The sequence below is a fragment of the Anthonomus grandis genome, chromosome 16 (genome assembly GCF_022605725.1).
Source record: "Anthonomus grandis grandis chromosome 16, icAntGran1.3, whole genome shotgun sequence".
NCBI classification, from domain to species: Eukaryota; Metazoa; Arthropoda; class Insecta; order Coleoptera; family Curculionidae; genus Anthonomus; species Anthonomus grandis.
This window is the reverse complement of record NC_065561.1, coordinates 13,071,974-13,087,781: the sequence shown is the minus strand read 5'-3', so window position 1 is coordinate 13,087,781 and position 15,808 is coordinate 13,071,974. Positions and strand designations below refer to the sequence as shown.

At 36.5% G+C, this 15,808-nt stretch overlaps 1 protein-coding gene across 2 annotated transcripts; it reads right to left on the bottom strand.

The window, feature by feature from the left end:
• Positions 1–2,529: 2,529 nt before the first annotated feature.
• On the bottom strand, positions 2,530–15,322 carry LOC126745912 (CAP-Gly domain-containing linker protein 1). Of its 2 annotated transcripts, XM_050453961.1 has the most exons (8): positions 15,086–15,322; positions 8,336–8,537; positions 7,862–8,272; positions 7,573–7,811; positions 3,494–3,832; positions 3,154–3,440; positions 2,870–3,102; positions 2,530–2,812 (listed from the first exon to the last, which is right to left on the bottom strand). In XM_050453961.1, the coding sequence occupies exons 1-8, from the start codon at positions 15,169–15,171 to the stop codon at positions 2,642–2,644; spliced, it is 1,968 nt and encodes a 655-aa protein (XP_050309918.1). In that variant the 5' UTR covers positions 15,172–15,322; the 3' UTR covers positions 2,530–2,641. The 2 variants fall into 2 exon arrangements, with proteins under 2 accessions (XP_050309918.1, XP_050309917.1); XM_050453960.1 differs by having other exon boundaries at positions 7,862–8,537.
• Positions 15,323–15,808: the final 486 nt, after the last annotated feature.

Sequence of the window (15,808 nt, the reverse complement as noted above, 5' to 3'; positions counted from 1 at the left end):
CAAATATAAATAATACAAAATGTACTAATGTTGTATAAAGCCCTTGTTCTATCTAGGTTGAACTACGGTAGTGTCGCCTATACTTCGGCAAAGACTTGTCAACTAAAGGGCGAAACTTTCCATGCAAACAAAAAGAATTTTTAAACATACTAAAGGAAAAAGTTCTGGAAAACTAGCAGAAACTTTTGATAAGTAAAATCTGATGAGTAAAATTTGAATATCTCTGCAAAGTGGTTCAGAGTGCGATCGGGGCATACTGCACTTCAACATCTACTTAGAGGAGATATAGTATCTTCATGTACCTAATATGAAAGGCAGCTTATAATTCTTCAAATTATCTGCGAATGCCACTTATATGCAGATTCGCGTCAAAACTTTAGAGTAACTTATAGAATAGAAGACAACCTAAATAGAAAGAGGTTGTTAGATTTCTTAAAGAACCTAGGCCTTTTTGAAAAAATTTCAAATTATATCATACTAACCAGTTATAATTCAACCTATCTGTTAAGATGGACTAACAAATATAACTACTTACCCGTCAAAGCTAATGACCCTAGTAGTTGATGCTCTCTGGAGGTGGTTTTAGTCGGTAAAACTCCGGTATCTTTGGAATATTTCAATTTCTCATGAAAAAACATCACTGGATGTATGCTTTATTCAAGTATATTATATTATTTATATGTATTTATTTATAAAAAACACAACTTTTAAGAGGCGGGCACCGCCATTACCATCATTTACCCTATTTTTTCCTAGTTAATAAAAAACCAAATTCACATCAGGAAATAATAATGAGGCTGATTTGTTGATCGATATACAGGGTTATTCACGACATATGACACGGAATTTTATGGATAAACTACAGGGTAAAAAAAAACAAAACAAATTGGGATTATCAGAGGCGTTCCAGAATTTCCTTTAAAATTATTTTCATGGCATACAGAGTATTTCAAAGTTCAGAAAGAATTAAATAAATAGCATGTTTAATTAATATGTATTTTAGAAAATGTAGTTTTCCTAAGGACGTAGAAGTGAAGTATAGCGGGTTAAAGACAGAAGTCAAACCTCAAGATTTGAAATTAGCCGACGTTTCGATGTTTATTTACGTCTTTTTCAAGGCTGAAAAAGATACAATTGGTACAAAATGGTGAAAGCAATAGTTATTAATACAATAGTTAAGAAACCACCCAAACAAAAGCACAAATAAACGGAGACTAAAGTATAAAAGTTAAAATTAATACGACTTACCAAATTTACATTAGAGGTTTACGTAACAACTAAAACCTAGTGACATCTCCATCATACATAAACCACAGATACAATCGTTATACATTAAAATACGCAGCACAACCACTAAGTAAAACCAAAAAAGAAAAAAAACACCCAGCATAAATAAACTAAAATTGGCTTATGTCACAGATTGATTCACAATAAATAAGTAGTACGTATAGTAATTATAGTAAATAATGGCACCTTCTAAGTCAGTGTTTAGCAGTAACTGTACGCAGAATTTGTTGCTATAAAGCAGAAATGATACACATTCTTTTTATGTCTGTAAAATAGGTTTAATATTACCTGGGCTCGTTAAAAAGTTAAGTACTTAACAGTTTGGATTTATACAGCTTTAAGATGTGATTATATTGTGTACTTCAGCCCTGAGTATCGGTTCGGTGATTAACAGAATTTTGTACCAATTATATCTTTGCCTACTATTGTATCAGACTTGAAAAAGACGTAAATAAACGTCGAAACGTCGGCTAATTTCAAATCTTGAGGTTTGATTTCTGTCCTTAACCCGCTATACTTCACTTCTACATCTATTGGAGGGACGTTAATTTTTGTACCATGCTTTCCTAAGGACGGTTTAGCTATAGGAAGAGCTTATTAATATCGAACAAGAATCCATTGTCACATTTATTAGTGATATAAAATACAGGGTATTCCATTTAAATTAAGCAACTTATTGCCTTGTCAAAACTGTAATAATTTAAACCTAATTTTTGAACGTCCTGTATAAAATAGTAACTTTTTTACAAATGAAATGTAATATTTAATAATTTAGTGCTCCTCAGTGCAAATATGGTAAGAAAAAGATAAAACACATATTATATAATTTATCATTAAAATTGTCTCAGTATTTTCAAAAAATATTTCGAAAACTTTAAAGTTTAGGCTGGGTAAACCTTAATTAAGTCTACCTTTATTTACGATGTAGAATGTAAAAATCAAATAATATACAGGGCGTTCCATTAAAAAAAAAACCTAACTTTGATAATTCCTGCACTTTGAAACCCCCTGTATGTAATAAAAATAATTTTAAAAGAGATTCTGGAACGCCTATGATATTCCCATTTTTTTAAATCCGATTTTCTTGTTCACCATAGAAGTTGCATCCTCTAGCAGCCATTCTATAAACCTCAAAATAGTGTTTTTTTCATAGGTCATCGACTAATACTCCTGCTATCCCAAGATACAGCCGAGGCATATTCTCAGTGGGACACCCGGTACTTAATATAAAAATTACAAAAATTGTTTAACAAATATCCCTCTTTATTTCCGTATAAATATAATAAATATTATAAACAATATATATATGAAAAATAACATCTATACAATAAAAATACACTATCAACTTTGAATCTCAGTGACCTCCGAATATCTCTTTAATTACATTTCCTTGTTTCGGCTCTTCAATACTTTCAACGCTATCGCCGTTGTCGATAGCACGAAGTGTTGCCAAAAGTTTTCTTTTGCTCTCAATGTTCACCATAGATTTTTTTTCTAGAACGTCATCTTTTGTTGAATTATGAACCTAAAAAATATACAGGGATTATAAGATCTGTGACTATCTTAACCGTTAAATTGATACCTTTTGTTGTGCTTGGAATTTGCGTTCTTCATTTAGAATTTCCTTAACAAACTCCATATCGTCTTCCCCGTTAAAAAACGACTTTTTCAATTTACTTTCGTTTTTCTCTATTTTTAAAAATGTTTCCAATAGTACATCGGTATCTTGTTTCGAATGCCGTAGGCTATCTTTGTGCGCCTCGATAACTTGACTGCAGCTTTTTACATTAGACAGCACTTCGGAGCAGACATTACCTGAAACAATAAGGTTGTAACAATATTTACTTAAACTAAAGCTCAACTTACTTAAATTCTTATCAAATTCCTGCTGAGACGTTTGTGCAACTTTTTGTATAGCAGAATCTAAAGTCTCGGCCATCTGTTCGATGTCTTCCTCAGCTTTCTTTAGACTCTCAGAGGTACTGCTTTGATCGCTTCCTTTTCTCTTTCGGCCTTGTAGTTTTTGCAATAGTTTATCCTCTTCTTCTTTACCTTTTTTCATTTTCTGTATTAGGTCTGCTAGATCCTCATCCTCTGAATAGTTTTCCAAGGATGCTCCCTTATTATTATAAGAGTTTTCCAGTGAATTAGACCTAAATAAACTTACTAAAACATGTTCAAGTGGGATTATACATATTAACATTACCTTTCATTTTCTGGTTGTGCATGGTCCTTTTTATCGCTGTCATACCTAACTATCATATCTCTCTCGCAAAGGTACTGTTCGTCGTCAGAAAAGTCTTCACCACTAACCTTTCGCTCTCCCTCCATCCCATTGACAAGCGCCTTTTCTCCGTCTCTCATTTTTTGTTTTGTGGTTTGATTGTCGGTCATTGCCGGTAACTTTTCTAGTTTTAGCGAGCTGGTGGGTCTACTTTTGAAGCTGCCGGTGCCGCTAGTGTCTCTACTTTCGACCGATGTTGCTGAACTTAGGTTCGAATGTATGCTTGGATCTTGGGTGGTTGGAACTGGTATTCCTGACAGTCTAGACAAAAAAATATCGGTAAATTTAAATATTTTAATGAAACAAAAATAATTTCAATTTTGTTTTGATAATGGTGAAGTCTTCTTCGCTAAAACTTTGGGTACACATTCGTGAAATTGGTTATTTAGAGATTGTCAGGATGTTTTTATAATGTGGAGAGCATTCTTATTTTTTGAGGTTGCGACTCCCGGCTGATGACGTGGCTGTCTTGGGTCAACGGTTTTCGTCTATTTCAGAAAAGGTCTACTATGGAGCAGACTTTTTCACGACGCGAAAGTTTACACATGTTGCTATGCCGATCGTGAGTCCAAGAATTCGAGTCTAGTAAGACTATCTTACCTTTCCCGCGTCTTCGTTAGCAGCGTTACCCGAGTGGCCAGTTATTTAGACAGGCTGTACCCTACAACTGTCTCACAGTTAACACACAAATTTAAACATGTATATCATGCGACAATAAATAAATCTCTGAACTAGACTTTTCTGCCTCCTGGTTTTTATAGGATTTTTGTTCAAAGTAAAATTAAAGGAGTGGTTAAAGGAGTTGAACTTATCATCGAATATTAAAATAAGTAGATGTAAACATGTTTCGACTCTTTCGGCCAGTAGAATGATGAGCCAGTCGGTTAAGACTCGAGTTTTCTCCTTGGCGGCTTTTCTATTCTGTAAAGCCAATCCAAAGATGTTTGAAGTTTCAGTGACAGACCCTTTCGTCTCTTAGGGTCGTAAAGTTAAACCGAGTCACCTTTGTTGTACTTCTTTAGTGGCTAGAGACTATTTTGGCCAAATACTGATTAATGATTTTATTCATTCGTTCCACCATGCCATCTGACTGTGGGTGTAATGCAGTAGTCCTCGTTTTCTTGATTTCAAGGGTCTTACAGATGTTCTGAAACAAGCTGGCACACCAAACCACCAACACCAAATCGGCAGATCCACTCTTTTATTAAAGCGTCAGCGACAGTAGAGGCTTCCTGGTTTAGTAGAGGGTATGTCTTAATCCATTTGCTGAACTAGTCTATCACGACCACGATGTACTTATTCCCTGTTCGGGAAACTGATCAGTAACGTCAATTGCAACTCTTTCCAAGGGACTTCTCTTACGTTGTACTGACGCATTCTGCCTCCTGCTTTCTTTGCGGCCTATTACTTGCCGCACATACAACGCATTTCCTGCACCAGTCCTTTACGTCTGCCTTGCTATTGACACAGTAAAATCTCTCCCTCACTTTTTCCAGGGTCTTTGCTACTCAAAGGTGTCCTACTGACACACCGGCATAGATTTTCTCTAGCAACTCCGAAATCCGACATTTAGACACAATGATTTGCCTTCTTTCCTCTTTGCCATCGTGGACAACTATTTCTCGCCTCAAGAGTCTCTCTTCCAAAATTAGGGAGTTACATTTTGCCCGTAGAACTTGGCATTGGGAGAATTCTTGGCAACTTCTTCCCAAGTTGCTTTCTTCCCCTCTTTCATCTAGGTTAGGACTATCTGGATATCGGGAGTTTCCTCTTGGTCTCTCATAAGATCTCCATTTTGCCCAGTATCATATAGAGAATGATGGTTCTTAATAACTGACCATTTCTCCTCTGGCGGTTGACAATGCTTGGAATCCTCCGTAGACGATCCTCCGATCGACTTGTATCAAGAAGACAGGGTCTTCTTGATACAAGTCGACCTTCGTTAGTCTGACAGGAGTAAAACTTTATTAACCTTCTAAACAGTGTCTTCCTATGCATTTACCTGCATTGCAACATTTACGGTACTCCAACTTCTGGTCTCTATAAAGCTCCTCAATTGATCCTCAAAGTCACGAGCCTGACCCTCGTTCGTCCTTCAAATTTAAAAGCCCATGTTCATCTAATAGCTTAGGTGCATGTACTAGTAGTAAGTATTGTCTCATTTCACCATCACAAAGTCCATCCAGGAAGGCTAGAACTGCCAAACGTTCCATGATTCTTTGTGGGATATTTGGATATGCCAGTAAAAGCAAACGTGCAATGTCAGCTTCAAATTCTTGCAAGGACTCTTCTGACATCGATTTTTCAGTTGCATACGGTAGACATGCGTTAGATGTGATTGCAGCAGCATCTCCTCTCAAGACCAACGTAAGAGCAGTCGTCTTCTACCTGGATGATCAACCGTTTGCTTTTATAGCGGCTCCAAACTGACGCTGATAAATATTCCATCATGTAGTACCATCAAATTGAGGCGGTTTAAGGTGCATCAGCCCAACACATTCCGTATTGGCACGAACTTAGTTCTTGTTGTAGACTGCTGAAGGTCCTGAGTGATTGCTGAAAGTGTTTACGTCCAATGTTGCGATTCTGTTTTAAAAGCTCGCAGTTCGCCAAAGACATGTACTTTGTACGCAGTCCTCGTGGCCTCCAATTCTATCATAAGATCAAGGAGTAAAACAAGTTAACAAGGTCGTTCGCACACTGCAATATTTAAGCATGCGAGTTGCTGAAGTTTGTCCACTTACATTCAAATGTTGTTTTCTATTTAGCCACTGGCCTAGCCTCTATTGGCCACCAAACTATAGCTCTGTATGTGAGAAGAGGTTTTACGGTAGACATTTAGTGGATCCACTAAAGGATCTTGGAAGTCACGTGTGATGCCGATTGCATCAACTATAAGCATAGGGTAACCCAGAGCTTTACCATGGGACTCTTGGTTCTATTAAGAAATTATCTGCTTGAACCATTTATATATTAACAGGGTGGCCCAAATTCGACCCTCATCATTGGAATCTCGGAAACCGTAAGAGATACAAGGTGGGTTAAATTATGACAAAGTTGCTAAATTTCATACTTAACAAAATGCAGTTTTAAAATTTTAAAAATTTCCAATAGTTCCGAGGATATCCGGAAAAAAACCGAAATCTGGAAAAATCTTTTTTATTTTTTTATGACGGTATTTAAATTCGTATAATAAAGTAAATAACACTTTGTTATTTACTTTATTATTTCGGTTTTTTCCGGACATCTTCAGAAGAACTATTCGAAATTTATTAAATTTTAAAACGGCATTTTGTTAACTATTAAATTTAGCAACTTTGCCATGATTTAGCCGACTTTGTATCTCTTAGGGTTTCCAAGATTTCAATGATGAGTGTCGAATTTGGGCCACCCTGTACAGTAACTGTATGGTACGATAGGGTAACATTTTATGCAGATACTCCCAAGATCTCTTATGCAATATTGAATTGACACAAATCTGAAAATAGCAAAGGCCATTTCTTGAGGATGTTAATAACCCCAAGAAAATAGAGTTTTTAGGAATATTACTGGCTCCCAAATTATTAGTTTGAACAACAAGTGATTATCTCCCTCTTCAAAGAAAAACGTTTAAAAGATTTGTTCTTTGGAATTTAGATTAGGGTGAGTAGTGAATTGCGGTATACCCAAGTTGACCATTCAGTAGGTATATGTATGGGATTTTCGCCTGGTTGTTGTGAAGCGTTGTTTAATTTCTGGTTAGGGATTGCATAAGAGATTAAGAGACACGATAACGATAAGAGTTCATATTGGTTAAAAAGTTTTTTTATGAAACGACTGTGGGCCCAGCTAATGATTTTAATAATAATTCATTCAAGGTTTCAATTAAAAAAAACACTATTCTCAGGCTATGATAGAAAATTCATAGCCTAATTACGATCCAAGATTCAAACAAAATGTTCTGCCTTTACCACCGTCTATAGATTACAACTTTTATTGTAATCTATAGACGGTGCCTTTACCTTTGTTTGATATTTTCCATCGGAGCCCTAAATCCATTTTGTTGCCTCCGGTTTTCACCCTTTTTTAAATTATTCCCTTTAATAGGCTGCAACTTAACTTCTGACACCGGATTTTGGACCGAATTCAATTTTTCGCTGCTGAAATTTCTGCGTGCTGGCGGGAAATTTTTTAGGGTTGCCATTGAAATCGATTCCGGCATGAATTTAGGGTTTCTCGGTCTCACAGTGTTTTCTCTGGTCTGAAATGAAATATTTTTGAAATATTCATCTTATAATTTAGACTACTTACCTCTAACATAGCAGTTAGCCTATCAATCTCTTCAAATGCACTTAACAGCTCCCTTTGCGCTTGCTTACACTTGACAATTTCAGCATTTAACCTCTGCTTAGATGTTTTAGTTTCCAGCATCAGTTTCCTATTCAAGACTGAAACTTGATCTTCACTCTTAATTAGCTTAATTTTATAATCTTCCAATTTCTCCATTAACTTCTCCCGTTCTGTCAGGTGTTTATCTCTATTTAACCTCTCCAAGTGACTCAGCTGCTCTCTTGCTTTACTTAGCTCTTCCTCGCGCAGCCTAAGCTGGTCCGTCAACTCCTTCACAGACCTTTTCAACGCTCTGTTCTTCTCTGTAAGCACTCGGATCTCTTCTTCGTGCGAATGTATTAACCTGGGCAAATCGGCGTTTGTATCTTCATACTTCGACAAAGCCTTGTCTTGTCTTTTTTGTAAAGTTTTCAATGTTTGATTCTCCCTGCTTACCTCGGCCAAATGATAATTGGCGTCGTTTAACTGGCTTTGAAGCTGTCTCAGCTTCAATAGCTTCGCCGACATCACGCGTTGCTTCACTGGGTTCGTTTTATGGTGGGTGGGACGCATGGTATAAGCCAGCGGGTTCATCGGTTTCCGCCTTTTGAAGAAGCAGCTCGAGTTCGAGGTGCAGCTGGTATTACATGACTTGCTTCTGTTTAGAAAACTTATAATCATTGCCAGTGAAATTAACAAAATATGAAGAAATTCAGTTAATCAAGTTAACAGAAATTGGTGATCGTTAGAGTTTCTTTATAGGCCTATGATATTTTCTCCTCTTGTTGGGTCTCTTAAGGTAAAAATGTACATTCTAAAACTGTTAAGACAAATTTATGTCCCCTCTGTGTTAACCCTATGGGAGGATATTTTAGTAATTTAGGATATTTTTGCAATTTTACATTATTATGGAGGACATTATACACGGTGAATCAAAATTGAGTACAAAGATTTCAAGGGCGTATTTACCAGCCAAAAATAAGAAGTTTTTTTAATAAAAAAAAATTGTTTTTGTTATGAAAATCTGCTTTTGATGTATTTGTTACCTAGGCTAAGTTAAATTTCGAAAAGAAATTAAATGAATTTCAATAATCGATGCAAATTTATTATTTGTTTTAATCCGGGTCCAGGCACAGATTTTGATTTTTTTCCTGAAAACAAAGCGAGATACGAGTAAGGCTCAAGAGGCAAGAAAGTTAAATTATTGACCGCTTAATCCAAAAAAAATTAAATTGTCAAAAAAGCGGTGGCCTACCATAATTTTACCTATAAGTATCAAGTAGGTAGCCCCCTAAAACGCCACTGGAATTAATAAATTTATTTTATTCCCACCAAAGCAGGGCCTTTATGAGGACAAATAAGCCTACCAAATTTTATTTAAATCGGCTGAAAGGATTTTGAATAATTGATAAAAAACCGATTTTATTAAAAAACGTGTACACTCTGTATCTAAAAAACAAAGCAAGTTAGGACATACGTTTATATGAAAAAAAGTTCTTATTTTTGGCTGGTAAATACGCCCTCAAAATCTTTTCACTCAATTTTAAATCACCCTGTATAGAATAATACTAGGTAAAAACTAATTCAAAGTTAGGATTGGTTTGACCAGAGCAATTTTTGGTTTAGGGTTGACTTGTCAATCTTTTTATGTCTTTTTAGGTGCTTAATGAAGGTATTACTCAAAGAAAAGGTTTAATAGTTTCTCAGTTGCCGACCTTAGTAGCACCGTGGGCAAGGTGATCGCGGTGCGATTGTGTGGTCTTGGGTTCGAATCCTGGCATGGGCATGGTTGTTTGTCTTATAAAAACAAAGCATTTGTGGTTCGGAACCCATATTAAACTGTAGGTCCATAATAAACAACAAAATTGGGCGGCCGTCGAAATATGACGCGAGTCCATTGTAATTGAGGAAGAAGAATAGTTTCTCAGTTCTGCCTACCTTTTTGCCAGCCAAGACCAAAGTAAAAACTATGAAGTTTTTAGTTCTTCTTGGACATTTTTCTATATTATTTAACTTTCAAACTATTTTAAAAAATGTTGGTAATATATGTACAATATTACAGAGGATACCCATTATATTGTAATGATATTGACAACGCTGCGAATGTATCAGCTGTTCTTCCTCATTGAGGAATTGTCGCCGTGACGCAAATGAGCCTATCGCACAACATCTCTGGAGACACGTGGAAGGTTAGCGAATCTTCCGGAACCAAGGTCTAGCTAGTTCTAAGCCCTTACCGCCAGGTGGCCAGTTCAAGTTGCAATATTGGCGCGACTTTTAAATCGATATAAATAGTAGTAAATAAATATTTCTAGTAGTCGTAAGTGATCGTATTCAGAGCAGGGTGGCTACGTCACCAAACATTGATAGCGCGGGGAATAACCCATTTATATATTTATTGAGTCTCCCCGAAAACGAACTGAATCAAAAAATCGGTAACCTAATAAGCTTAACGTCTTAAATAGTAATCCAGCGATAAAATTGCTCCTAGGTGCAAACTCGTAGACTGGGGGTTCGACCAAATGCCTGAATATTGTCAGTTGGAACGCGCAGTCGCTTTACCCAAAACGCATCGAACTTTATAAGTTCTTAAACAATAATGACATTGACCTAGCGCTAATTCAAGAAACCTTCTTAAGACCGCACACTAAACTCAAAATACAGAACTACAAAATTTATAGAAACGACAGGCCAAGCGTAGTGGGCGGGGGCACGGCAACACTAGTAAAAAGAAACATTACCCACCAAGAAGTGCCGCAACGTAATACAGACCCGGCAATAGAAAACACAGCAATTAAAGTATTCTTAGGAAACAAAAAGGTTCTCATCATCTCAGTATATAAGCCACCATCTCAATACATAACAAGAGAAACATTAGACACTTTCTTTAGAGAAGACACCCTCACCATAACGGCGGGGGATTGGAATGCAAACAATAGAAGCTGGGGATGCAGAGCAGGTAGTAGCACCAAAAGACCCTACACACTATCACCATACCACTCCTGATATTCTAGATAGATCTGTTACAAAAAACTTAAGCCATAACATTGTGGTTGAAAATAAGGACTCCCTTAGTTCCTCTGATTATATCCTAATCACTGTAGCTCAAACCACTATGCAAGATCCCTATCCTGAAAACTTATCACCAACTGGGAAATGTTTAAAAATATACTTGCAGAAAATTATTCTAGGAAATAGATTCAATAAAACATTTAACAAATGCAATTCAAGAATCGTTTAATTTCGCAACCACTAAAATGCCAAACAACCACTCCATAGTCTTCCCAATGAGAATTAAAAGGTTAATAAGAACAAGAAACACACTAAATAAACAGGCTAGACTGCAAAAAGACCCAGAAGCAAAAAGAATTGCGAATAATCTTACGAAAAGAATAAAAAACGAAGTCTTCGACTTTAGAAATGAAAGAGAGGGCAATTTTTTAGAAGAACTTAACGATGGCGATGAAGACAAATCAAAATTCTGGAAGGTTTCAAAAATACTGAGAGGGAGTACAAAAACAGAGTTCCCGCCCATAGAAAACCAATACGGTCTTCTGGGATCGCAGAATGCGGAAACTTTTAACAGATCATTAGCGGAACAATTTGACCTAAACGATTTACCAGATAATTCCGAAAACCTACCGCTAAACGCATTACCAAACTACAAAAGTATAAGCCTAAAAGAAATAAGAGACGTAATTAAAGACCAAATGAATAGGAAAGCACTAGGCCATGATGAAATAAACAACAAAATGCTGGAAACACTACCTGACAATACACTCTTGGACATGAAAATCATTTATGTATGTATTAGCCTGTGCTGTTTTCCGGTAGAATGGAAAAAAGCAATTGTGGTAGTAATACCTAAACAGGGTAAAAACATAAAAAAATCGGAAAGTTACAGACCCATTAGTCTGCTGCCATCACTGGGAAAAAATATTTGAAAAGACGGTACTAAGCAGATTATGGGAGGAGCTAGATGACCTCAAAATAATCCCGGAAGAGCAATGCAGATTTACAAGAGGATTATCAACTGAGTTTTAGCTTGCACGGATACAAGAGAGTCTGTTGGATTCTTTTAATGCGAAGAGATCGAGAAGGCCTTCGATAGAGTGTGGCATGACGGTTTAATCTATAATTTGCAGAAATTTAGGGTGTCCCTATTAAAAATTCCCTGAAAGACAGGGAATTTACTGTTAAAATAAATGGAACTATCACCTCCTATAACAGCATGAGAGCGGGAGTTCCCCAAGGCTTCCCGCTCGCACCAATTTTATTTAACATATACTAAGCGGAGATTTCAAAGAGCACACACTATTCGCGAGTCGCATTATTCGCGGACGACACTTGTGTCTTTGCGAGCTGTAAAAATTTAGTCCAGATATCAGCGTACATACAGAGTCATCTAGATAAAATTATAAAGTGGGCAAACAACTGGAAAATCAAAATAAATAGTGAGAAAACAGAGGCCATTCTAATAACAAAAAAGCATGACCGCAACATCCCAAATTTGGCAATTTCGGGCACGCTGGTCCCCTGGAAAGATGAGGTAAAGTACCTAGGAGTATATTTTGACAAAAAGAATAACTTCAAAACACACATCATAAAACAAATTAATTCATGCAATGGAACCATTCAAGCGCTCTGCTTCTTTCTCTGCAGGAGCAGTATTTACTCTTTGGGTAATAAATTAATCGTCTACAAATAGGTTCTACGTCCTTAACTGCTTTACGCCTCAAACATTTTCTGGAATACCACGAAGACGAACATCAGAAAGCTCCAGGTGTTCTTCGTAAGGAATGTTGATCTGCACTCTGACTGCAAACTGGATACTATTCAAGAATACATAGTTAAAAAACATTCGAAGTTCAAGGAAAAAGTCAGAAGTGTGGACAACACCCTAATTTAAGGAGAATTTCTCCTGAGACCAAGGGAAAACCGGCAATGGAAAAGCGTAATGTGATAGTAGCCGCCGAATTCAAATATAATCACTAAAACAGTTCTTTTAGTATCTAAGTTGAAACCAAAGTCCTCCGCCCGACTCACTCAAGCTTTGTTTTCTCTGCGAGGAGTGGGGCTCGGGCTGTGGCTCCGCCCAAAGATAATTGACAACCTTTCCCCGAATCCTAATTACTCTTTCCTATCTTCAAATAAGTTAGAAATCCTTTAATCCAACCTCAGCACCCAGATGCTACAGAGAAAAGAAGTATAGGAGCCAAAAGTGCCATAGCACGCAGTTGCAAGAAACCAGTGTAATAAAGGAAGTGATCGTATTTAGTGTGTACACCTAAAATAAATTAGTTCAGTCATTAAATTTTAATTTTTTAACGTTCAATTTTTTTGAAACTTTTTTTAGATAATTAAATAAAGTGTTTTTTAAGAAAAAATTTACTACAAAACCGACCAACGCACAGCACATCTTGTGTGCGGAAATAGATGCGGATATCTTGCGATAACAAGTGTAAGTCGGACTTACACGTGTTACCGTGCACCCAGTCAATACGTGGTTTTTCTTTGTTGTTTCCTTTTTTTTCCAAACCCGTTCTCAGACTTTTCCAGCCCTAGTTAATGGTTTAGTGCTCCCATTCACGCTGGTAACCAGGCCGGCTACATCGTGGGAAAAGTAGATTACGCCCAAACACTGAGAACCCCTAATCTCACTTTACAGTGAGGCGTGGGTCAAAAAACCCAATTCAAATGAAAGCTGAAAATCTTCACCTTAGTACACATTGAAGTAGGAGACATCGTACATGGACGTATGGTCTACCGAGTGAGGACAGAAAAAGTAAGGAGCTAGTGTAAGTCAGAATACTTGCACGCCTGTAAACCTGAAGGCCACTTCTAATATGCTTTGAATCATTCTTCAGTCCAAGTTATCAACTCCACATGCCAGTTTGGGAATTGCCAGTCTTCTCAGTTCCTGACCTAGCAAATCCTCATTTAGGGAACACAGAGGCTTCTGACGAATGGCTTCTTTGATAACCGGCTAGAAAAATTTTCAACCTTATACAGAGGCAGTTCTAGAATTTTTCTGAACTTTTTGCGGAAAACTTTGTTGTAAACAGGTTTCAGGTGGAATGTCAAATCTAGCTCTGGTTGGATTTACCACAGCTCAGCGTCTTCGTAGTTTCAATAATAAGGAGCCAGTTGGTTAAAGTGATTGACTTGCTTTACCCCTCGGCGGCTTAACAGGATAAACAACATCGCTGATGACTTCCAGAACTTTTAAATTTTAGAAAATTATGCAAATTTGAAATTTCGGTGACAGGCTCTTTAGTCTTTTACGGTCGTAAAGTCAAAGAATATCCCGGTTACTGTACTCCTGGTCTTTGGAATTGACATCATATGCATCCTTAGATGAATGTTTGAACCTGTTTTAGCAGCCTAAACCCAGTGCCCACTCACCAGTTTGGAAGGTTAGAACAAATTGAATGAAAAGATTTTTTTTTATTATTCTTTAGCATTTCCACCTTAGTACACACTAAAGTCGGAGATACGGTATACGGACTTATGGTCTAGATCTACAGTCTAAACGTCCACCGAGTAAGATGGACATAAGCAGAACAAGTATAACGACGTACTGCTTTTTTCCTCTCATCGCAGTCAAGTGTTGTTCTCTGGTTAACTTTACGTTTTGTCTATCAATTTTTGTTGCATGTTGCTCCATGGGTATGTCGACACCAAGAAAGAAATTTACCAGGCCCCTACCTGATTTGACGGTAATTGATGATGTATATTAAATGTGACAATTACATTGACCCTCTGAATACGTCGATATAAAATGACGTGATAAAGGAACAATATAAGTTAATTAGCGTAAGCGCAAGAAAATATGGTCGTCAAACGATATTAGTTGACTTATTTAGAGCTATTTTTGAAATGTTGAAATTTTTCTGGTTTTCTGATGTTAGGATGTGAATTTGCTCCAAATCTTCCTATTAAAAAGTAATTTTATTAAAATTCGTTTTGAACTAATCGACAATAGAGTCTTAAAAACTTTACTTACTACAAGACACGAGTTATATTCCTATTCACTTGAACTAAACCTAACTGAACTGCGTTTATGAATTTACCTTAATATTCAAATCGTTGGAGCCATTATAGACATAGTTATATCCATTTTGCGCTGACCCAAATTTTTTTAGTACATATAACAGGTAGTGTACAAAATAAACCTTTTATGCACATATATTATTAAACACTTACCTATTTTCGGTTCCCTGATTTTTTGGAGTAGATTTATTAAGGCCAGTAACGTTCGACGCACTGCTGGCGCAACTGACTGAGGTCATTATTCACTTTTTGTTATTATAAACATGTTCTAACAAAAGGCATCAATATGGGTTCGCTATTCAAAAGGACCCTTTAGTATTTTTGTCGATAAAAATTGACACTTATTAAAAACTGCACTGCGAAACGTCAAGTCACATTGAACAAGTTTGTGTACAAGAATCGCGTTGCTGAGATACGGCTTGGTCGATCATTTTTAGTGGAATAGCGAGGTTATTTAGGATAAGGTAAGTGCTAGGGGAAGAAATTAAAAGAAACATTTTTTATGATTGATTAAGTCCAAAAATATTAATCAATTGTTAAAACGTTTATAAATATCTTATTGTAAGTTAAAAGTAAATATATGTTAGCCATTTTTTAACAAATCAGTAACTAAAATCAATCAAAGATCCACTAAGACAGGACGTCGTCCGTATTTCGAATTCCATTAATCTAAGCTTACAATTGCTTTGACCTTTAAAAGCTTACCAATTAAAAATGCAGGAAACAATTATAAATCTCGGTAAACCCTAAATTACGTACGTAAAATTGAAAATGCGATACTTTAAAAAATTACTACATGTAATTGGATAGCCTATAGAAGTGGAAAGGTATTCTTAAGGCTGTGAATTATATAGTTTTTAACTGAGTTTTCACTGA